This window comes from Pezoporus flaviventris, unplaced genomic scaffold, assembly GCF_033815535.1.
Source record: "Pezoporus flaviventris isolate CSIRO_AGI_PZ_B2104156 unplaced genomic scaffold, CSIRO_AGI_Pfla_v1 ptg000008l, whole genome shotgun sequence".
Classification (NCBI taxonomy): Eukaryota; Metazoa; Chordata; class Aves; order Psittaciformes; family Psittacidae; genus Pezoporus; species Pezoporus flaviventris.
Window position 1 is genome coordinate 1,164,969 of NW_026892556.1, and position 23,538 is coordinate 1,188,506.

General features: G+C 56.3%; 1 protein-coding gene across 2 annotated transcripts; it reads left to right on the plus strand.

Annotated features, from left to right (window-relative positions):
* Positions 1 to 1,380: 1,380 nt before the first annotated feature.
* Positions 1,381 to 20,793, plus strand: TFAP2E (transcription factor AP-2 epsilon). Of its 2 annotated transcripts, XM_061449821.1 has the most exons (8): positions 1,381 to 1,537; positions 1,646 to 2,092; positions 2,413 to 2,464; positions 14,121 to 14,339; positions 16,687 to 16,915; positions 17,132 to 17,250; positions 19,922 to 20,063; positions 20,427 to 20,793. In XM_061449821.1, exons 1-8 carry the CDS (start codon positions 1,511 to 1,513, stop codon positions 20,713 to 20,715), a joined length of 1,524 nt encoding a protein of 507 aa, XP_061305805.1. In that variant the 5' UTR covers positions 1,381 to 1,510; the 3' UTR covers positions 20,716 to 20,793. The 2 variants fall into 2 exon arrangements, with proteins under 2 accessions (XP_061305805.1, XP_061305806.1); XM_061449822.1 differs by lacking the exon at positions 14,121 to 14,339 and having other exon boundaries at positions 1,382 to 1,537.
* The last annotated feature ends 2,745 nt before the right edge of the window (positions 20,794 to 23,538 follow it).

Below are 23,538 nucleotides of genomic sequence, written 5' to 3' on the forward strand. Positions count from 1 at the left end.
TTCAATTTAAAACTGAAGTGCCACCTTTAAAACTAAATGCTATCTTTAATAGAAATAAATTAGAATAAATGATCAGCCTTTGCCTCCTAAAGACAGGTGGCAGGGTAATATTAAAAGAAATGAATAAAAATTCATTTAATGAGCATTGTTAATTAAACCTGGAAATCAAAGAGGTCTGCGTTGTGGGAATTCAGAGGAGAAATGAAAATGAAGGGAGCTGTAGCTCGGGGCAGGAAGAGCGGAATTAAATTAAGAGCGATGTGGGATGGTGCGTGTTGGTGCCGATCTCACCCGCCGCGCGTTGCAGCGCAGTAAAGGGGTTGTTCTGTGCTCGCACACCAATTACACGCTGCCACCCATGGAAACTCCTGCTCAGCAACGGGCACCCGGGTGGCACGGTGAGACCGTGGGGCCCCGCGGGACATGACCCTGCCCGGGGCCCGGTCTCGGTGCCCTGCACCGGCGTGCGGCGGGTCGGGGGTGTCAGTGGGGGTCACTCCGTGCCGCTGGCCGGCCGCTGCTCCCTCCCGAGCCCCGCCGGTGCCCGGTGCCGCGGACGGGGCCCCGGTGCTGCGGGCCCGCCTCGCCCTGCCCCGGAGGGAGGGCCTAAGCAGAGGGCGAGGGAGGGATGGAGAGGAGGAGGGAGGGAGGAAGAGGAGGAGAGAGGGATGGAGAAGAGGAGGGATGGAGGAGGGCGGGAGGCAGGCACGCTCTCCGTCGTTGCTTCCCAAATTCCCCTGGCTCTATCTCCCCGCTCCCGCCCGTCCCCTCGGGCGGGAGACCCAGACCCTTCCCTCTCTCCCCAGGTCTGGGCTGAGGGTCCCTGCTTCCCATCGTGGAGGAGCGAGAAGAACCCCGAGGGGAGCCCCTGGCTCTCCCGGCAGCAGCAGCAGCCCCAGACCGCGCTCCGGCCGCCGTTGGCCGGAGGTTGCATCTGCCGCCGGGGCTCCCGCTGTGTTCCCTGCGGGGCTCCCCGCTCCCTCCTCGGGCTAATAAAGTCAAACCGTAGGGCATCGCCGCGGCCCCGCAGCCCGCCCGCGCCCCCGGCCTCAACCGGCCCTCGGGGCTCGGTCCCCGCTGCGGCCCGGGGCGCTCCCTGACGGGGCTCTCAGGCGGCGCGGCCCGGGGCGGGTGGCACCGGGGGTGGCACCAGGGGGAAGGCGGTTGGGGAGCGCGGCACCGGGGGCTTCCGCAGGGAGCGAGGAGCGGCACCGGCCGCGCTCCCGGGGCAGGCAGGTGCCCCCCGCCTCCCGCCGCCGTCTCGCTGCCCCCGCCGTTGGGAGCCGTCGGGCCCCGCGGGAGCGGGCGGCGCGTCCCCGTCCCCGCGCTCTGACGCGCGCTCCCGGCGCGGCAGGCGCGCCCCCGCCGCTATAACTGGCGCGCATGGAGTCGGGGCCGGCGCAGAGGAGCGGGAGGGCGATGGGAGACGCCGCTCCGGCGGGATAGAGGGGCGGAGACGGGGGCACCCCCGGGGCCCGGCCCGCCCGGGGCTCGCCGCGGGCCCGCACAGATGCTGGTGCACAGCTACCCGGGCATGGTGAGTGCGGGCCGGGGAGCGGGCGGGTGGGCAGCGCCGCGCCGGGCCGGGGGTCGGGGCCGCCGGGGGTCCGCGTCCGCCTCACCGCTGCTGTCTCCGCCGCCGCAGGACCGCGCCGAGGGGCTGCCCGGGGCGCCGGCCGGGGCCCGCCTGCCGCAGCTGCCCGCGCTCAACCAAGCGCCCTACGGCTCCGCGCCGCCGCTCTGCCACACGCCCGCCGCCGACTTCCAGCCGCCCTACTTCCCCCCGCCGTACCCGCAGCCGCCGCTGCCCTACCCGCAGGGCCAGGAGCCCGGCTACCCGCACCTCGGGGACCCGTACGCGGCGCTCAGCCCGCTCCACCAGCACCAGCAGCCCGCCTGGCCCCCGCAGCGTGGCCGGCAGGACGAAGCGGGGCTGCTCTCGGGGACCCACCGCGCCCTGGGGCTCGACCCCCGCCGCGAGTACCCCGCCGTGCCCCGCCTGCTCCACGGGCTGCCCGAGGGCGGACACGGTCTCACCGACGGCCCGCTGGGCCTCCACGGCCTCGGACACCACGGCATCGAGGACATCCAGGTACCGAGGGACAGAGGGAGGGCGGGAAGGGTCCCCGGGGGAGGCGGGTGGGGACCGATCCCGCCGCCGCCTGTGCGGCCAAAGGGATGTGAGGGGACCCGACCAGGACAGGTCGGGCCCCGAGGCGTCCGTACCCCCGGGCAGGGAGAATCGATGGGCAGGGAGCCCAGTTACTGAGGCTCGTCCGTTCCCGAGCGATCCCTCCTGGCCGGGGGCAGCGGGTGGACCGGGTCCCGTCGCTCCGGCCCCACTCCCCGAGCGGCCGGTGCCCATCCTCACCGGGAGCTGCCGGCTGACGGCTCTTGCTTCGGTGCTTTCAGACCGTGGACGACGGCGGGATGAACCTGCTCGATCAGTCCGTGATCAAGAAAGGTAAGAGCGCGGCGGCACCGCGGGACGCGCCACCGGGGCGGGCTCCCCAGCGTCGGTTTTCCCCTCCATCAGCCGTCCCACCGGGCAGCTCCCCTCCCGACGGGAAGGGCTCGCTGCTGGCCCCAGCGAGACTGAAACGAAAACGGCGGGTCCCGACGGGCCAGCGCCTCCGTCTGCCCCGGCTCGCCGGGATCCCTCGGGCGGGAGACTGAGGCCGCCGCTCCTTCCCGTTCGGCGGGACCCATATCGGGGGAAGGACGCGGTTAAGGGGGGCGAGGCGGTGGCGCGGCCGTGGGGGTCGGTGCTGCCCGTTCCCTCGGCCCCGGCCTCGGAAACAACCGGGGCCTGCGGTGACTGCCCGTCTGCGGCTCCAAAACGGGGTTTTTCCCCGGGGACCGGTGGGGAGGCAGCCGCTCCTTGCCGGTACCGGTGCGGGACTGCGGGAAGGGGCCCCGCCCGTCCCCCCGGTGCCTCCCGCTGCCTCTCCTGATTTACCACCGATTCTCCCGCACCCGCTGAACAGCCCCGCTGCTTCCCAACAAAGCCCCGGGGTTCAATCAGCTCGGCTCCGTTAAATATCCTGCTGATGAAAGCTCCGCCGCGGCGCAGCGGGGGGACACGACCGGGGCCGCGGCTGCTCGGGGCGGCAGCTCCCGCGGGGGATCCCGGCGCGGGTCCCGCTTCTCTTTGCGGGTTTCTACCAGAACACGTAGATGGGAAGGATGCTGCTAACGGGCGCTCCGTGGTTCGGGCTCCAGCACAGGCGGGGAAACGAACCCGCCGCAGCCCGGGTGGGCTCGGTGCAGGGTTAACGGGGACGGGCCCGGTGCCCGCAGCCCAGCCCGGTGAGAGGTTGCGGGGTGAAACGCCGAGCGCCGCGGGGACGGGGGAGAGTTGGATCCGGCCGGGCCGGCCCCGGGCAAAATGCAGTTGAAACCGGGAGATTTTAGGTCGCTGCTGTGCCTGAGGCTGCAGCGAGCCCCTGTCCCAGGCCCGGCCCGCCGCGGCTCGGGGTAGCGTCCCCATGGCCCTGCCGAAGCCCCGGTAAGTGCCCAGTCCCGGTACCCGGGGAAAAATACCCCTCCGGTGCGGCTCTTCCCCTCCGGTTCACGGGGGAACAGCGTTCCCGGTGCGTGACAGCCCCTTTCCACGCAAATCGTTATTGTACGAACGCAGCTTCTTTCCACGCAACATTTCAGTGGGGCATTAACGACCGTCGTTATTTGAGCTTGAATTAGAACACACGAGAGGCGTTCCATTAACGAGCCGTGCCTGAGAAAGGCTGGGGGTGCGCTGCCCCCTCCTTGAGCCGGAGCAGCGCCCGGCTCTTTATCAAACCCCGGGCTCGGCGGGGTGTACGTGGAAGTGCGGCCGAAGTTACGGTGTTGGGGTGGTTTTTCTCCCCTCCTTACTGCGCTGTTTTATTCGGTTTCTTTTCCCTTCCTTTTTCCAAAACGCGCCATTCCTTAGAAATTCTCGTCTCCCGTGGGGAGGATTTGTTGTTGTTCGGTGCCAGATTTGTGTCTGGGGATCCTCTAGTTTCAGTTTCGAAGAACTAATAAACGAGCCCTGAGTGGCAAGCGGGGGGTGCAGAGCCTGTGTGCTCCTCCCGCTCCGGTTCTCTAGGGTTCGCCTAAAAGGATCCCGAAGGGTTCTTGTAACGGCGGCAGAGCAGGGGGCCGCCCGGGGCAGATGGAGCCGAATCCCACAGCGCTGCCCGGGGCTCGGGCTAAGCTCCGGCCGCCTCCGGTCTCCGTTGGCTCCGTATTTCGGTGGCTTTCCCGCCTGAGCGATGCCCCGAAATGGGCGAGTTCGGCTTAAAGAAAAGATGAGGAATTCGGGAAGCTGCAGCCGGATCCCGCCGCAGACCCGGCGGGCGGTGACAGCGGGATTGGAACCGCCGTTCGTGTCCCGCGGAACCGGGGGCAGCCAGTTCCCCTGTCCCGGAGCTGCCGGGGGTAGCGGCAAACGCCGCTGCCCCCTCTCGAACCGGGAAAATGAATTACTCTGCTTTATTATTAATAATTTACAGTACAGGGTCGTCCTTCACCGTATCTGCTTGCTCCGAGCTGACTCCTGGAGCCACAGCGGGAGCGAGAGCTGAGCCCGGGGTGAATTACACCCCAGGGAAAAAAAATCAGGAATATCACAGACAAATCCCGAGCGGTTTCCAGGCAGGAGGGGAGGCGAGGGCAGGCGGCCGGGGGAAGGCGGTTCTCGTTGCGCTTCTTTCCGTGGGGAGCGATGGTAAACGGTAAAAAGAGCAGTTTTGTCATAAATCGCGCCGAGATCTCAAAATCCCTCACAGGAGATGATTAATCCTCGAATTCCTGCCGGGATGGCCCTTGGACAGAAACCTGATAGAAATCTGTGCATGTGAAAACAGATAAATCTCACAATTAGTTGCCGAGATACTGTTGTGCCGGTTCAACCGAATATTAATCGCCTGCCCCGAACCCCGAAGCCACCTTTTAACTGCCCGCCTCGGAGGCGCTTTTCTTTCTTTTATTTCAATACCAAGCGCAGGGGCCCCCGGGCCGAAAAGCGCCCGACGGGAGGGACGCGCCTGCACCGAGCCCGCAGCCGGGTTTCCATCCGGGGGGGGCTCTCACTGGTGTATCCCCCCTCAAAACAGGCCCCAGCAGCGGGTGCTGGGGCTTAGGGAGGGCGCGGAGCCCCGGAGCGCGATGCCCGAGCAGCCCTGGTTTTCTTTCTGGTGTTTGCTTCTCTCTTTTCCTTCTTAACCAACCTCCTCCGGGTTTAGCAGTCGGTGTCATCACAGGGGGGTTGCTGGGGAGCGGGGGGGTGCAGCGCCCTGCGCACCCCGCGGTGTCCGCCCGAGCCCGCAGCGCTCCGGTCCCTTTTGCTGCCGGTAAGACTCGAATTTAGCGAGGGAGAAGGGGAGGCATCGCCCACCGAGGGCTTGGGGGGAGCCGGTCACGGATAGAGCAGGGCTGAACCCGGCCGTTCAGAGCGCGATTTCCATCGGTGCTCCCGACACCGGCTCCGGTTCGTTATTCCCGTGGAGAGCCCCGGGGCTGGAGGCGCTGGCGGGGCCCAGTGCTGCGTGTGGCCGGGTAGAGCCAGGGTTCCCCTTCAGAAAGCTCGGAAGCGCGCTGGGAAAGGGAGGATGAGCTTCCCTCGCGCTGCGGCACAGAGAGGGAATGGGTTTCGTTTGGGAATTAAATGGATAAAACCTTGGATAGGGCAGCAGAGCTCTCAGGAATTTTCTAACACATTTGTTCATTCTCCCTCCGTTCCCAAAATATTTCAGAACGATTTTTATGTGTTTTTAGTTTGTTCGGGATTTTTCTCAAGCATTTCTATTAGGAAGACGTTTGACTTGAAAGCAGTAAAATGAACACTACAAAAGTTCAGTTCAGCTCTGGCTGCTTTCCGCTACTGCACCTATGGGCATTTTCCACTCTGCTCACCTGCTGCCCTGGTGTTAACGCTTATCCAGACATGAAACCCCCGAATGGCTGGAGCCCCAGCGAGCCCTGAGCAGCCGCTGCTCCTCGTGTGGGTCCTTCCCTCAGCTGGGTGAGGAGAGGGCGAGTTTCTGTTTCTGAAATCAAGCGTTAAACCCGCACACTCAGTAGCAAAAAATCCTGCTGCTCGGTCGTAAAATAAGGAGGGGTTTTATTGCTTTGCCAATCCTTTTTTGCCATCCTTTCGGGATCAGCGGAAGGCTCCTGATAGAGGCTTTTTACGACAGAGGAAAATATGAATTGCTTTCCCTGGCACCTCGGGGCACACTGGGTGCAGGAGCAGCCCTGGGTGCTGCCAGCGACAGGTCAGGGCCCTGCGAGCAGCGGGGAGAGCCGCAGGGGCCTGCGCGCCCTGCTTGCGGGCAAGGGTTTTGGCTGGAGCATTTTACAACCTGGAGTACAGCTGGAGTAGGGTGTAACCAGCGTGGGCTCACGCTTGGCACCCAGGCACGCACAGCCCATGGGCACTGCGTAGCTGGTGGGGACTGAACTCTCTCGGCTTGGCGCTGAGGCAGCAGGATTTGGCCGCTGCTCTCTCCCTCGTGTTTGTGACTTGCTTTGAGTTTCCATCCGAGGCTCCAGGGTGGCAGCGCTAGCGTTTCTGCTCAGGAATGTGGACCTGTTTGGCTGGATGCTGGACAGACAGATGGAAAGCTGTGCCTCAGAGTGCTCCGAGCCCGCATTTAGAAATATTGCAAGGAGGAGCTGTCACTACTAAAGAATGCAGCAGAGGAAGCAGATTAAGACCAAGATCCTCAGATCCATTCGCCACCGCACGCGAGCTCCAGGTTTCGAAGCAAAACCTCCCCATGGGCTCTGGGTACAGGGCTGCTGGTGGGGCCAGGGCTCTGGCCTGGTGGCGGCAGTGCCATTCCTCCTTTGTTTTGGTGCAGGGAGGAAGGGAGCTGTAACAAACACTGCATGAAGCCACATGTGGCAGAAAAAAAGCCCTGAAAGAGTGGTAGATTAGATAAACATCATTTCCTGTGATGAGCAAGGTAATAAATGAAGTCATCCTGTAAAGCACCTGGGGCTGCAAAGACACGTCTTTTATAAGACTGGCCACGGATGTGGGTGGAGGTGCTTGGACTCCAGTCAGATGCTGGGTGCTGAGCCCAGCTGGCAGAGCCCTCCTGGCTTCCTGCAGCTTCATCCGCTGCCATAGTTTGCCTGAGTAGGAAAAGGGGCTCACCTGGAACAAGCCGGGTCTTGACTGGAGGCTTTGCTGCCTTAGCCCTGCTCACAAAGGCTTTAAAGTCGAGACAAGCCCTTGCACACACCACGAGATAGAGCGTTCATCAACCCGCAGTCACACCTCCCGATCCGGGCACACATGCGTGCGCGGCAGGAACACCTACAATCAAACAGCCACACTTAAAAGAAAGTTTTTACTCTGAACTGCATCCAGATCACCATTCCTCCATTAAAATTACACTTTTAATGTCCTCTAATTGCACCAGGATAAACCCAGGTGTGTGTTCATGTGAGATAACACACGCGGGTACCGGTGAAGGCGCTGGGCTTTGTCTCAACCTCGCCGGTGCCTCCCGGGCATGTGTTATCTCCAAGTTTCATGTACGTTGTCATGACTTACTGTTTAATTAGATGGTTTTAAATGAGTATTTTTTCTCTTTGTTAGAAATAAAGAGCAGGTCTTAAAGGGTACGTTTAGGTTGCTGTCTGGCATGTGGCTCGAGAGCCAAAGCAACAGGGCTCCTCTGGAGATGGACTCTAGGCTAGGCTTCTCCATGGGCAGCACTGAGTGGGGCACCACAGACATGCTGGGCTGCCTCTGGAGCTCTGAAACTTCCCTTCCTGCACTTCAGGGGCTGTGGATATTTCAGCATTTGTCCCCATATCTGCTCTTTATGCACTGGAGCTGCTCTAAGGTCTCCCCATAAGGAGCCTTCTCTTCTCCAGGCTGAGCCAGCCCAGCTCTCTCAGCCTGGCTCCATAGAAGAGATTCCTCCCTGGTTAGTAATACTCCAAGATACATGATCTCAGGAAAAAAGAGTTTGCAATCTGTCTTAATTATTTGAAGAACCTAAACAAGGTTCTCTGAAGTCCTAGACTAGCACCCTAACCACTAAGGCATCCCACCCTTTCCTGTGTGATCCTAGGGAATTACTCATTCTTGCTGTCCTTCCATTTGTTTATTTGAATTCTTAATGCAGGAGCTAATTTGCAAACGTGGATCCAATGCTTGGAGATGCTGCATGCTCAGGTCTCATCTCCATGCTCCATCCCATACCCAGCTCTTGCTACCGCTGGGTATCACCTTTGGTTTGGGGAGAGTTTAAGTGCTGTGATGTGGTGGAAAAGAGCAGAGAAGCACAAGGAAGTGGGAAGGAATTGCTAGAAATAAGCCTGATCTACCCATGCAATTACACAGCCTGGAATCGAGCGTGCCTGCATCCCGGGAGCAGGACAAGGGCAGCTGTGAGCAGGTTCAACTCCACTGCCTAGGAAGCCATGGCAGCATCTGCGGTGCGTGCTTGGCATTCCAGCCCGACTGAGCCTCCCCACCCTCTATCTCAGGCATTTATCTGGCATCAGTCACCCGAGTGCCGAGGCGCCAGGGAGTGAGGGATCGGGTCAGGCCCTGCTCCCTCTGGACTGGTCAGACAGGTCCCAGGGAGCAAGCGGTGTCCCCAGTGAGGTGGCTCAGTGGGGATGGTGTCCCCCAGGGCTCCTGGCAGCCCCATGGGCTGGTGCGGTGTGAGCAGAGGGTCTGAGTGTGGGTATTCAGGGTGGCTTCAGGCACAAGAGCCAAGTTGGCAAGAGATGGGGGCAGGCACCGGGGAAACACCATCAGAAGGTTTGTAGATGCTGCAGGAGCTGCACCACAGTTACCTGTGTGCAGATGTGCCCCATCCTGCACAGCTGGCTGGTCCGAGTTGGTTTCCCCATAGGAAAATGCAACGTTGCTCCTTCCCTGTGGCTCCTTCCTGGCACCACGATGGGTCCCATGTCATGCATCCTGGGGCTGCCAGCACATCTGCTCTGTTGGACAACCCGGCAATACACAGGCATTAGAAACCCGGAGCCCCTCCTGAGCAAGGAAAAGGAAAAGCATTTTCTCTGTGGCAGTGGGCAAGCGGTGCCTCTCCTCAGAGCCATCCCCAGGCAGGCTGGTGACTCCAGCACAGATTTACATTGCTGCGGCCTGAGACTCGGATCGAAACCCTCCCGCATGCTCTGCAGGTTGGCAGCAAGTTCCATCTGAAGAGAAGTGTTTTCCTATTATTACTCTCATCTAATCTTTGCTGAAGGGTCTTTTGCCTTTCTATAACCTAAACACATTTCAGCAAATTGATTGCAGCATCACCGTGGCTTACATGGGCTCCGCTGCCGCTTGCAGAAGACGCTGCCTCTTTCTTCTCCCTTTTTAGATTATGTGGATGCAAGCCACACAAATTCAGGTGTTCCTATGGGGAATACAGGGGAAACCTCTCAAGCACGTTACTGTAAAACGGATTATGCTGTTTAAACACAAAGATCCCGCAGACCCCTTGCCAAAACGTAATGGGAGTTAGTGCTGCTAAACGAATAAACCTGTGATGGTAAAGGCTGCAGGGCAGAGCGGGGCAGTGCGCGGCGGGGAGCGCTGGCTGCCGTGCGGCACGGCTCGACCAGGCTGCGGTGGCATGGGACGAGCTTTCCTTGGTGTCAGCGCAGAGCATTGCGGTCTCCAGTTGCCCTGGCTTAAATCCCTGGGCTCGCCAGCCTCCTGGTTCAGTTGCTTGCCTGTAATGTGCTGGGAAACCCCTGAAATCAATAGGAGCAGAGGCTCAAGTCCATCCAAAGCAGTTGGCAATAGAACTGAATTTTGAATGGGTATTTTTGCAATGGAGCTATGAAGGTTCAGAAAAGGGAGAGCATTTTGAGTCAGGGGACTCTGTAATCACCAATACTCGCTGGATTCCAGGGGAGCATTTCCGAGTTTACTGCTGTCAGGGATGACAGCACAGCCCAACCCATGAACTGGAACACAGCAGGGAAATGGGTGGGAGCTCACACCAAAGTGTTTGGGAGCAGTTTCCAAAAATCCACAAACTGTCCTGACCAAGCAGCGCGTTTGGGGCTGAGCCGTTCCTCAATGGTAAAGCAGGGAAACGCATTAGCTGCAAGTCTTAATTAGAGACCACTCACTAATCCCCTTGCCAGTCCTGGAGGAGCACAGCGTGCTTTCACAGAGGTCTGAGTAAATTTGGTCACTGTATTGATTGGCCATTCCTATCAAGACACAAGGTACTAAGCAGGCACCCCACTGAACCAAGACACCACATCCTCTGGTCTCCAGGGGGCTGAACCTTCCTGCTCCATCAGTCCAACCCAGAGCTCCCCAGGAGACACCTGCAGTGACACAAGGCAGGTACTTTGCTGGGTAAAACAGAGGCACAGAAAGAAAAATGCAATTAATATCACATGGCACTCTAATGTATTGATTTGCATGGGAAAGAGAATGTTAAGTACAGAGCTTTGCATAGGCATGGGACCTCCTCTGATTAGCTTTCTCATGGGAATAGTTTGAGTTATATCCCTGCTCCATCTCTGAGGGTCCGAGATCCATTTCCCTATCAGGACTCAGCAATCTGGAAAGCCCGGAGATAAAACAAGATTCTTTCCATCCTTCCATTTGAAAAGGCCTTCGAGCCAATTACGGCGTTTCCTAGAGATGCTCTTTGACATGGGGACCTGGTTCAGGCTGTGCATTCAAGATAAAGAAAATACCTGTATAATCCCCTCGGGGAAGGAAGGATAATTACAGACCACAGGTTTGAAATACAGCTGATGGCACTGACCTCCTTCCCTGGACCATCAATAAATACCTCTCTGCTGAAACACCAGGAAATTGGAGCAGCTGAACTCCGCAGCACCTCCTCCGTGAAAAAGGGCTTTGAAAGGGGTGGTAGGAGCGGTTGCCTCTGGCTCACACCCACATGCAGATACTCCTTTATATATGTATCTCCATCTTATAATTTACATCAGAGACATTCAAACGAAGGGTAGATTAGCTCACTGACAGCTCTTCCTCAAAGACAGCAGCAACCCCTCGCCTTTTGGAGCGCCTCTCATCAAACATCCATTGGACTGAGCTTTCCATTGCTGCCTGCCTGGAGCCGAGCTGCAGTACAGGACCCAGGGGGCTCAGGGCTGTCACCACTGCACCTCCAATACTCAGCAGCTGCATAAATAGGTTTGCACCATTGCAGGTTTGCACCTTGAGGCTCCCACAACCGTGTTTTGGGATGCCCTGAACCCACAGCGATGCACAACACAGCTGAGCTGACCATGGCATGGCCCCAGAGAGGGACCAGGGGTCGAGATGCTTTTAGGGTGGCTGGAGACAGCGCTGTGCCTGGAGGCGGGACATTGCTTTGTCCCAGGTAGTCTTCTAAAACGATTGGCCGATACCTGTTTGAAACACAACCTGAACTGCGGCACACTCCCACCTGAAAGGTGTTGCAACAAAAGCCCCGATACCCAGGGATTCCACATTGCAAAAGAGGAGGATTTACCTGCAATGTATCTAAGGAGAGAAGAAAACAGACTTGTAAGGCAGGCAGCGATTTGCATGTTCCCTCTGGACTTGATTTTTCCCCTCACAGCACCCTGAGCTCCAGCTGGAAATGGAACTAGTAACACCACGCCGAGCAGTCGGCTTCCAGGGACCACAAATCTTCCTGCTTACAAATTGTCTTGCAAGCAGGCAGCGCGTTTCTCGCATGGAAATGCGGCAGTGCTACTTCTGTGTACTTTTACAGGCAAAGCTCAGGTTTTCCCTTAAAGCCCAAAGCTGATGGTGTGCAGCCACCCCCCGAGCACAGGCGCTGGCAGCACCCACATGCAGAGCCTGAGCCCGGACTGCAGGTGCTCCTTTTGCACTGGTTATTTGCACATCAAAGTGGCTGTTTCAGGAAGCATAGTGGTGATTTCAGGCACAAAGACTTGTGCACGCAGAGGAGGAGGAAGGAGTACAGAAGCTCAGGCATGGAGCATCGTCATCCTGGACAATGCGGATCAATTTGTGCTGAAACTCATCAGGGCAAAGCAGGAAATTCTCCAAGGCTTTCTAGTCCCCTGGGTAAAGGCCTTTGAAGAAAGAATGGGTTCTTTTTGCTCCTGCTTCTTTGCACATGGAACTTAAAAGCTGAGAGACCCATTTCTGTGAACCAGAACAAGAGTGTCAGAAACTTCATGCTTCATCCTGAAGGCACAAGTCTCCTTGCTCCATCCACCAGGCTCACAACAGTGACTGTCAGTTTAGTGGTTTCTTCTCTTTCCCCCTGTTCTTTGGTATCTCCTCCTCACAGAAACAAGGCAGTGGCATCCTATCCCACCTGCAGCATCACTGGAGGCATCAGGACCTCATGCTCATGAGTGTTGCCTTCCTACGCCTATCTGCTTCTCCAATGAGCATCATTGCATCCCGCACTTCAGCCCTGGACCAACTCCTTCTGGCTACATTTATCATCCAGGGACCTCACCTGGAGAAATCTCTCATCAGGGATCACTTGGCAAGTTTCAATTAGGTATCACAGCATCTCTCCCACACAGATGTTACTATCTCAAGCCCACATTGGTGAGGTGACCTGCCCAGAGCCATAAAGCAGGCTCCTGGCTATGCAGGGATGCAGCCAAGGAAGTCAAGGGATGAAGCCTTCGGACCTGTTTTGAAATCACTCTCTCTGAATCAGGGTTTTTCAGGCCACAGCAAATGGAGCTGGGCGAGTTTCATCATCTGACAGTTACACCCAAGGGGTGGTTGAAAGAGCCTAGGTCTGACTCAGCACAAAAGAGCATCTCTGGGAGGAGATCACAAGCTTTGGGGGTCCAAAGAGAAGATGAGGCTGTGTGTCCCTGCTGATAGCACCAGGACAGGCGACTGGTGTGGGACTCTGTCTGCACTGCTGCTCAATGCACACGTGAAAGGTGTAAAGCATTGCCAGTGGTACCTGCCATGCAGCAGTGAGAGTCTGAGCCTCGTGGAAATGCTTCCTGTGAGTTACAAGGAAGAAATGAGCATCATTTCCCTTCCTGCATTCAGCAAGACATCACATGCTTATTATTGACATGCTGCCATTCTCAGTGGTTCACTTCAAAATACAGGAGCACCATGAGAGAAGATGATGCACTGACAAACACCTCTATTGCACAGCGTTAAAAGGAGTCTGGAGTTATGAAAACAGGGGCCATACACCATCAGTTTTCTATATAGCAATTCCCAACTCTTGGGCAATAGCTGAAGACTGGATTGCTTACAAAAGCCTTCCCACAGACCATGGCTGCATGCATTCAGAGCATGGCCATTTACCTGAGCTTTGGTAAATCATTTAACTTGTTCTGTGCCTCAGTTCTCCCCAGCTGCAATAATGAACCAGTTCGCACAGGCACTGGGAGCCAGTTAATGACTGAAGTGGCTGGTCCTGTACCAGCCCTGGGCAGGGATCAGCAGCGTGTGAAGCTCTTTGAGGTCTGTCAGTACAATCTCATTCCAAAATCAGTTTTCCCTTTCAAATCAGCCCCTTGTGACCCGTGCAGCCCCACAGTGCTTACCTCCATCCAGCTCCACCGCAGCATCCCCAGGACCAAAGGTTCACCAGGGCAGAACACTTCGCTGGGGCTTCAGCTTGTGAAGCCTGGTGCCTCTTCCTTACCCTTTCTTCAGCTGAATCAACCCAAACCAAGCATTGCAGAGGGAAACAGACCCTCTGTCCTGCCCTTTATACCTTCCTGGGGTGGGCTGACCCAGCTGAGCCCTGTTCTGCTCATCAGGCCGAGGTCAAGCACTTGGGCACTGGGTGGTTTGGGCACCAGCATCTCACCCTTTCCTTGTCAGCCTGTGCAATGCGTTGGTGCATCACTGAACGAGCATCTCTGTGGCGTGTTTCTGCTCATGGTCCTGAGCGGGAGCTGAGCCTGCCCAACCCCTGCCATGGGGATGAGCAGGGGCTCATTGATGGAAAGGTGATGTCCTGCCCCCATGCCAGGACAGGTATTGCCCATGGCCGACCCTACAAACCTCAGGAGGGGCGAGCGGTGCGGTGACACTGATGTGACATTTCTTGCCAGCTGCAAAGGGGGTCGGCACCGGGGCTCTGGGCTGTCGGCTGCTTCGGTGCCGACCCGCAACCGCTCTCATGCTTCCTTCTTGTCTGCAGGCTGGCTCAGGTGCTCCGATCACCTGCTGCTTGCGGGAACAGGAAAGCAGCAACTGAAGATCGAGGGGGACTTTTGGTTTACTCAGATGACAAGAGACAATTTTGGTTCCCCCAAAGCCAAGGAAACAAAGCTGTCAGGCTTTAATGGTAGCTTGTCTCCCTCCTGCAGCATGTTTATGGGCAAACAAGCTGCAGATCAGACCAGGCAAGCAGCAGCAGGTGAGGCCAAATAACAATAATTCCTAATTAATGGCGAATGTGGCTGTGTTTGTTCTTGTTGTATCGGGGCAACGCTGTCTAATGGATGAAGCTGTTACAGGACTCAAGAGCCCGGCTCGGTTTCCAGCGCTGCATGATGCCGGGCCAGCCCCCCGCTCTGTTTCTGCCTTCTCACTCGGTGTGCCCACTGCTGAGGGTGCCAGCTCTCCGTGACACGGGGGGCCCCCTCCCATCCCTCCATGTGCCGAATCCAGTGGGGCTCTGGCCTCGAGGCAGAAGAACGATGCCAAAATCCATGTTCTGTTATGGGTGCCCGGTGCCTGCACGGTTTGCTTGTGGCACGGAGCGGGGCTGACCTGGCTGCTCCGGGTTACAGCTTTCAAGGGGGGTTGTTTCCGACAGCAGCATCATTCCTCAAATTGCCAGCTTGTGTCTCAGAAGCGTTGCGGTGTCTCCATGCATCAGCATCCATCCGTGCCTTCCCACCGCCCTGCCCCGCACGCTGCCGGTGTCACACCGGAGCTCCATCGGACCCATCTCCAGCCCAGTTTTCCATAGGCTCCAGCTGCGTTTGCCTCTTCCCCAGTGCCATGTTTCATGGGCATGTGTTCTGAGCCACGGTTCCCCTCCCTCCTGCACGTCTGCCCATCCCTTGTGTGTCCGTGGTCCCCAGCACGCATGCGGCTTGCATGCGCGCCACTGCATGACTTCAGGCATGCACAAATGTGCCGTTGTGTGAACAGACAACGTATGTGATACTACAAGCAACATCTGCTCTCCAGGGGTGCCTGGTTTGGGGTGGCCCTTGCTGCAGCAGAACCCGCATCCGCTGGGTACCTGCACCTGAAGCAGCACACTCATTGGCAGCACTGCATGGATGCTTGTGAAATGCACTCTGACTCTTTATTTCAAGGGTGTCCTCTAGAGACAAACATAACCTGTTCTGGGACTGTGGAAGAAAGCTTTGAAGTTGCTGCTTCCTGGAAATCCAGCTCAGGTTTCCTGCGTCTCCTGGTGACGTCGCTGTGTTTGCTCTTCCCTGAACATCTCTCAACCAGCTCCAGTCATGGCAAACGCCAGCATCTCGTCCTTCAGCCCCCTGACTTTGTGCAAGTCCCACTCTGAAAGGAAACCCAATGCACCCTAATGCTCCTTCCCATTCATCTTTCACTCTTCAAACGTGACCCATTTTTATGTAACATGTGCTGCCTTTTTATTGCCACGCTAACAAGTTCTCGAGCTGTGTTTTACAATATGCCGATTGTAAGCACCCCTTAATAGGGCCAGTTCACGTTCAGGGTTTTCTGTTTCATTTTGGGCATGTGGATTTCCCTTCTAAACCCTGCACCTCGCCCTCGTGTGCATTGCTGCGAACCCTCTGAATGTGCACTGTGGAGCAGTCATTACCGAGGAGCCACAAGGAACGCCAGGGCTGAAATGCTCTCTGGATTCTTTCAGAACCTGCTTTCTTTTCCAACATTAACTGAGTTATTAATTTCAGAACATAAAGGCCAAGGAGATTTGGCACAAGTTTCACCCATAAACCTTTATTGTGTCTAAGAATGTTTCGTACTGGAATGACGTAGGGGAAAACTGCCCAGTGCGCTGCTGCAGCCCCCCTTGCCTGCCCAACCCCTTGTGTTAACTGACTTCTGCCCATTAAGTATAAGGAAGTCTGTGCTGGGTTAATTTGGTTTGATCTTCCCAAGCTTCCTTGAAGCCAGGTGCCATGAAAGTTTAGGGCCGTGGCTTGCGGGGCTGATCCCAAAGCTGAAGCCAAAGAAACGCTTTCCCTTGGCTCCTGTGTGTGCGCAGTGACAGGCACAGCCCTCAGCCACCCCAGCACCTCCTGGCTTTGCTGCAGGGTGTGAAGGTGGTGGCTCAACCCCATCCAGTGGGACACAGCCTGGGCTGTAGCTGTGACCCCATCCCAAAGCCAGGACAGCAGCAGCACCCAGCGCTTCCCCATCCCATCCCATCCCACGTGCACGGAGCACCCCGAGGAGGCAGGGAGGGGAAGCTGGTGACAGGTCCAGCCGCGATGCCGCGGACAATCCTTAGCGTTCCAGGAGACCAGCCCAAAGCCTTGGCTTTAAGTGCAGTGGGAAAGCGGGGTCCAGGCTGCTTCCATTAGTCCTGTTTTCCTTATTTCATTTAGCCTCATCATCCCACCTCTCTTCTTTCGCTGAGGAAAGCAAGGAACTAAGGGGGCTATCCCAGCCAGCCGTGCTGGTGTCTGTGGATGGTGCTGGGGACTGGAAAGCTGCCGGCAGAGTCACCGAGCAGCTTCCCTGGCTCTGGAATCTCTCAGCCACGGTCTCTTCTCTCTCCCTTCCTTTTCCCCCAGTGCCCATCCCCTCGAAGGCCAACGGCACCACCATTTCCACCCTGTCAATGAACAAGGACGGCCTGATCGGAGGGGTCACCAATCCCAACGAGGTTTTCTGCTCCGTGCCCGGCCGCCTCTCCCTCCTCAGCTCCACCTCCAAGTACAAGGTGACGGTCGGGGAGGTGCAGAGGAGGCTCTCGCCCCCCGAGTGTCTCAACGCCTCTCTCCTCGGTGGAGTCCTCCGCAGGTAAGCTCCAACGGGCAGCCCAAGCACGCGCTGTGCTCAGCACCAGCCCTCACCTCTCAGATTGATGGAGGTTCCGGTGTGTGGTGTGCTGGGGAGTAGCGGCTTTGGTGCTTTTCCTCTTTCCTTTCAAACCTAAACCCTTATGTTAATATAGATATTAATTAATATTAGTATTAATTAGATTCTAATCCCCCTGCCCTTGTTCTCTCTTTTCAGAGCAAAGTCAAAAAACGGGGGTCGGTGTTTAAGGGAAAGGTTAGAGAAAATCGGACTGAATCTGCCTGCAGGAAGGCGCAAGGCTGCCAACGTCACCCTGCTGACATCCCTCGTGGAAGGTAAGCGTCGCCATCCCCTCCCCTGGAGCCTGGCAGTGCCGAGCCCTCCCTACCCTTCACTTGCGGCTGGCCAAAACCGAGACCACTGAAATGATGCAGCGGGCACCAGGGACCGAGCCTGGAAACAGCCCCGGGTGAGCCCCGTGCTGAGCTGAGCCGAGCCGAGCCGGGCTGGCTCCCGAAACTCGGACTCTTCTGTCAGAGCATCGGAGCACTCAGCTCCAGTGACGCTTCCTCAGGTTCACAGAAACCAAATAGAGCCAGGCTGAGAGAGCTGGGCTGGGGCAGCCTGGAGAAGAGAAGGCTCCTGAAGGGGAGACCTGAGAGCAGCTCCAGTGCCTGAAGGGGCTGCAGGGAACCTGGAGAGGGGCTTGGGACAAGGGATGTAGGGACAGGCCAAGGGGAATGGCTTTAACCTGCCAGAGGGGAGACTGAGATGAGCTCTTAGGCAGAAGCTCTTCCCTGGGAGGGTGCTGAGGCGCTGGCACAGGGTGCCCAGAGAAGCTGTGGCTGCCCCATCCCTGGCAGTGTTCAAGGCCAGGTTGGACACAGGGGCTCGGTGCAGCCAGTGCTGGGTGACAGCAACCTGCTCTGCCGAGGCTCCATCCCTGCTCCACGCGGTGTGAGGTGCCTCTGCTTAAAGCCACTTGTTCATTTGCTCCCCTCCTACTTTCCGCACGATGGAGATGATGATGTTGCCTCCGCATCTTGGGAGCAAAGCACACGGGATGCAGACAAATGCAGTGACAGCTCTGACTCCCTTCGAGCTTTGGAATCCATTGTGTTTGTGCCCAGCGTGTTGGAGGCAGCTGCCTGCAGTTTCTGAATAGAAAATCATCCCCATTGTTGCCAGCAAATTAAATGACCCGCTTCATTAGGCGGGGGCTGTTACTGAGGGCAGTTGGTTCGTGCTGAATGAAAGGCTGATTTCCATCAAAAGAAAGGAAGGAGAGAAAGAAAGGAAGGAAGAAACGTACATTTGGATTTCAGGTGGCTGCTGATGGTTTGGTTCCTGCTTCCCAGCTCATGGTAACTCAAAGAGTAGTGCCATGTGTGCCTGATGGATAGGATCTCCTGCACAGAAGTGTAGTGGTACGGGGAGATGGTGCTATTGCACTGCCATTGCTCAGCACGCAGAAACCGGCTTGTGCCCCTGTGCCCCAGGCACCCTCTTGCTTGGACACTGCCTGGGTTGGTTTAATTCATTTTCTCCCCTCTGTTTTCCCACTGCTCATTCAAACAATTCACTGTGTGGGGTTTCGAGTGCTAACAATACACTGACCCCCAGCCATTCACATGGGGAAGAGGATGGGTACCAGGGGAGCACGGTGAGGGCTGCAGGTAGAACCACAGCTTCCTTTGGGAGCCCTTGTCCTCTCTTGGGCACCTGCTCCATGAGAGGAGCTGCAGCACACACGGGGCAGTGTCAGGGCTGTATTTCAGCCTCACAAACACCCTTCAGCTCTCAGGCAGAGCTGAGCACTGGGGCTGGCTCCTGCAGCCCCTCTGCTTGCTGCAGCCTCCTGCCCCACGAGCCTCCCCTCCTGGCCTCTGGCTTGGTTTGTCTTTAACCACCCCCTTGTGCCCTCCGCAGCACCTCTGCACCAGCATCCCAACAGCCTTTAACAGCTCTGCTGTGCAGCCACTCACATGCACCAGGGAGGAAACAAACCTGGCTCCATGCTCCGTGAGGCCACGCAGCCCTTTTTTACAGTCACAATAACTGCTGTTTTCAGCAGCTATTACTTTCTGGTTGTTTTTCAACACCCAAACAACTGCAGCTCTGATTCTCTGTAGCTTTTCCTTATTTGCCCCTTCTTTGGAGGAGGAGACAAAGTGGGAAGTGTTATCAGGATATGGGAAGCACAGACACTTTCCCCATAACAGGGAGGCCAAGCTGAGCTCTGGAAGCTGGGCGAATGTGATGGGATCTAGGTTAATGCTATTAGGATGGATGGTCTAATACATATGAGCAGCAGGAGGGCAAGTCAAATTAGCTCTGCCTGCCCGACCGGGATTTCGGGTGTTGGGCATGATCAATTGCCATCAGCTCTGATTATTTCCACGGGGATGCCTGGAGATGGATCAATTCCATCAATGGGTGGGCATTTCCATGGGGTGATGGATACGCTGCCTGCACGTCCAGCCCGAGGGCTCCTGCTTACTGCAGGAGGATGTAAACCCCTTCCTTCCGCCCCTTTCTCACATCCCTGTGTTGTCTGGCAGCCATGGGGCTAAAGTCGCTTTTTCACCCTCCAGCCCCTGTTTAAACCTCTGCTCAATTAGAGAGGCCAAGCAGGGAATTTTGGGAGACGCAGGGAGAGGGAGATGCCGCAGGGGAAGTGAGAAACACCTCTGCTGTTCTTCCTTTGGGAGCAGTAGCCCAGCATCGCACCTCATCCTGCTCGACCTCCAGCACCACCCTTTATAAAAGTTAGCAGAGGAAGGCACCAGTTTCCGCTTGGCACGGGTCCACCTGGCCCGTGCAGACTGGCTTACAGGGGGGTTTAAGAACCTCCTAGAGGTGCCTGCACCGTGAGCCAAAGGCGCGGAAAGCTCTTGGGTGGCAGCAGAAGAAACAAGCCCCACCAGTGGCACGGCCGAAGCTGCTGCACAAAGCGCTCCCCTTGCACGCAGGCACTGACGCAGCTTTGACTTGTCCTGCTCGTAGGCGAAGCCGTTCACCTGGCTCGGGATTTCGGGTACGTGTGCGAAACCGAGTTCCCAGCCAAGGCAGCGGCAGAGTACCTGTGCCGCCAGCACTCGGACCCCACGGAGCTCCACACCAGGAAGAACATGCTGCTGGCCACCAAGTGAGTACAGATGGCAACGAGCCGCCAGCGTGCTGGGTATCGGCAGTGCGGGTGGGCAGCGTCAGCCCTGAGAGCTTCCTCTTCCACAAGGAAGAGACGGTCCCGCTGCACACGGACATGAAGGATGTGCAGGAAGGTGAACCATTTGCTCGCTCCTCCTGGGAGAGGTTAACCTAACCCCAGGGAGCATCCCAGCACCGCCACACGCACCAGCTCCAACTCTGCACCCAGGGGCTCTCCCCAGGCTGGAGCTGGAAACTCCCAAGGGGGAAGCAGACACTTGAGCCAGGAGCAGGAAAAGAAGCCCCAGACACAACGGTGCCCCTGCAGCACTCGCAGTAACCACAAACCTTTCTCTTCCAGGCAAATCTGTAAGGAGTTTGCAGACTTGATAGCCCAGGACCGCTCGCCGCTGGGGAACAGCCGCCCCTCGCTCATCCTCGAGCCCGGTGTCCAGAGCTGTTTGACTCATTTCAGCTTGATAACCCACGGCTTCGGGGGCCCTGCCATCTGCGCAGCGCTCACGGCCTTCCAGAACTACCTGGTGGAGTCCCTCAAGGGGCTGGATAAGATATTCATGAACAGCACAGGGAACGGGCACACGGCCGGAGACTCCAAAGCGTCAGAGAAGGAGGTGAAGCATCGGAAATAACGCGTTGTCTCCATCCCTCTTCCCGGCGAGATGATGCAGTGCACTGTGTGCTGAACTGTGTGAACTGAACACGGGAAGAAACTCACACAGAAAAGACGAGAAACAAGAAGATTTAAAGAACTGAAGGTGGTAGCAGCTCCCCTGGGCGCGGTGAGGTTGAGAAGATCAGCCAGGTCGATGGCTTCTTGCCTGTTGGTTTCAACTCGTGGATGCAGGAAGCCAACTCACGTGCAATTCTGGTTTATTGAAAAGCCCCCAGTGAAATCCTCCAGGAATTTCTTCCAACTGAAAACCTACACAAGAGGAAAAGCGTCCTCAGTGCGAGCAGGAGCCGCGGAGCGCAGGATCCCTGCTGTACCTGGATTTATCGGCTGGCTTTGACAGGCAAACACAGAGGAAACCTTCTCGCTTTCCCCACCTAAAGCCGCCAGCGCGGCTGCTTTGGATCTGAAGCGGCTTCAGACTTCGTTTACGGTTTGCAGACTGAGACCCGAGCTGGATCTTCCCCCGGGCTGTAGCCGAGGGCAGGACCAGCCACACACCCGATGGGTCCCGGGGCAGGACCCGAGCGGGCAGAGCCCTCCCCATGGCCGCAGCCACAGCTGTGGGTAAAGCAGGTGAAGTTAAACCCGGGACTGACCGAAACTCCACATCCGACGGCAAACAGCACACACGTTCCTAAAGTTAGTAATAGTAATAATAATAATTAATAAAGCACAAGGAGCAGAACTTGAACCAGGCCAAACTGAACTGATCGAAATCTGTATATATTTATTTATGTGTAATTAAAATCTGAAAGTTTTAAAATGTCCAGTGCAAGTTATTTATATCAAATTGAGTTAGGGGTTTCTGGGGTGGGTTTTTGTTTGTTTTGGGTTTCTTTTTTTTGTCTTTTTTTTTTGGGGGGGGGGTATTTTTATTTCTTTTTTTTTTTTTCTAAGATGAAAATCTTTGGATTTTCAGCCCTTAGAGATGGGAATGAAGTTTTGGATACCCAAAACTGTAGCATGGACAAGATAGGCTGTGATAATAATGACTATAGAAGTTCTTCAGGATTTTGTACTTGCTGTTGTTTCTCTTAATGCTGCAATAGATGTACACCACCACGATGTCATTCTCATTATCTTAATAAACCTCTTTTTATTTGAAGCAAGCCCCTCCATCGTCTTTGTGAACCAGGAGCCTTCTGCCCCTTTGGCTGTCTCTTGAAATATTGCATAGATTTAAGGAACAGCCTCCTCCGTGGCTGATGTCTGACCTGTGCAGTCACAGAACGAATGACGGGTGCTGGCGTGAGTGCCCTCATCTCCCCAGCCACGGGAGCCGGGCCAGCCGGCGCCTCTGGTGATGCTGGGGATGAACGGTGACCTGATGTGTCTGCAGATGTGCCAGCGCCACTCAGGATAGGCAAATCAGAACCCGTCTGCGAAGAGCTGCAGGAGGACCTCACGCTATCAAGACAATGAGTGATAAATGAGCAGATAGAGTAACCCCACTCATGTGTATGCAATGAGGTTCTCCAAGTCAGCTGCTCTGTTGCATAGAACCATGAAATGGTTTGGGGTGGAAGGGACCTTAAAGCTCACCCAGCTCCAACCCCTGCCACGGGCAGGGACCCCTTCCACTGGAGCAGCTTGCTCCAAGCCCTGTGTCCAACCTGGCCTTGAGCACTTTGGACCTTTCCCAGGGTCGCAGCCATCAGTTTTCTCTGGAGGTTGCAGAATAGGCTGATGATGACAGAGAACAAACCCAAACGGTCCCACAGGAGGTGAGAAAAGTGCGAAAGGAAACAGTTGTGCGCTGATTTAATTTGTGGGGATGGCACACTGTCAGAAACCTGCATCTCAATTCCCCCTTCAGAAGCTTGGGGATGCATTTAAGTTGGGAATCAGATTGGTAACGTCCCTTGGTATGAAGCTTGGGAAAGCAAAGACCTAAATGACAGGCTCTGCAGGTCTGGTTTTGCTTTGGACCTTCCCAAAGGAAGAACCAGGGAACAAGGAGGAGCCAGGGAGCAGAATGGAAATACAGAGACACATTAGAGGCTTGTTTACACTTCAAAGCTGTTTTGGATAATGCAGGGTGTGAGCCAAAAGCACAAAACCTATTCCTATTTAAAACTATTCCAACATAGAAGTGCCCTGCTCTGCATCAGCGTAATCCACATTTAAAATGGATTACGATAAAGGAGAGCAAGGTGCTTTTGTGCTACAATACAGGTTTCCCTACATGGGGTTATTTAGGATAACTATCCTGAAATAATTCCATTTGCAGACATCCTCTGGTGCGCGGTATCAGAGCGGAGCAAACTACGCTCTGATACGTGATGAAAGTGCTTGTGTGCACGCTATAATATACAGGCGTGAAATAGAATTTCCTAATGTAATCATGTTATGGAAACCTGCCTTGGTCAGGGCACTTTTTGAATATCAAGGAATTCTTCGGCATAGCCGCAACGAGCACTGCAGACAAAGCGTCAGGATATGCCTGCCATAATTACATGCCACGTCCATCAGGTGGAAAAATCCCTCCCTCCTCATTTTCCTCTCTGGATAACTCAAATCTTCTGAATGTTTTATGAGGGACCGTCTGGTGCCTGAGAGGCCGGGATGCCACCAATTACCTTCTAATTGGGAGGAAGCTGGATGATTTGGACTCACTTGTTGATCCTGCCAGGGATGCTCTGCGGATGACGGATGTCTCATGTGGGATCAACCTGCTAAAAGCACCGAGACTTCCACTCCTTTGGACACCTTCATGTCTGCAGGCTCAGAGAGGAGCACAGGTTCCAAAGGCTGTGCCAGGCCAGCTCCTGTTTGTAAC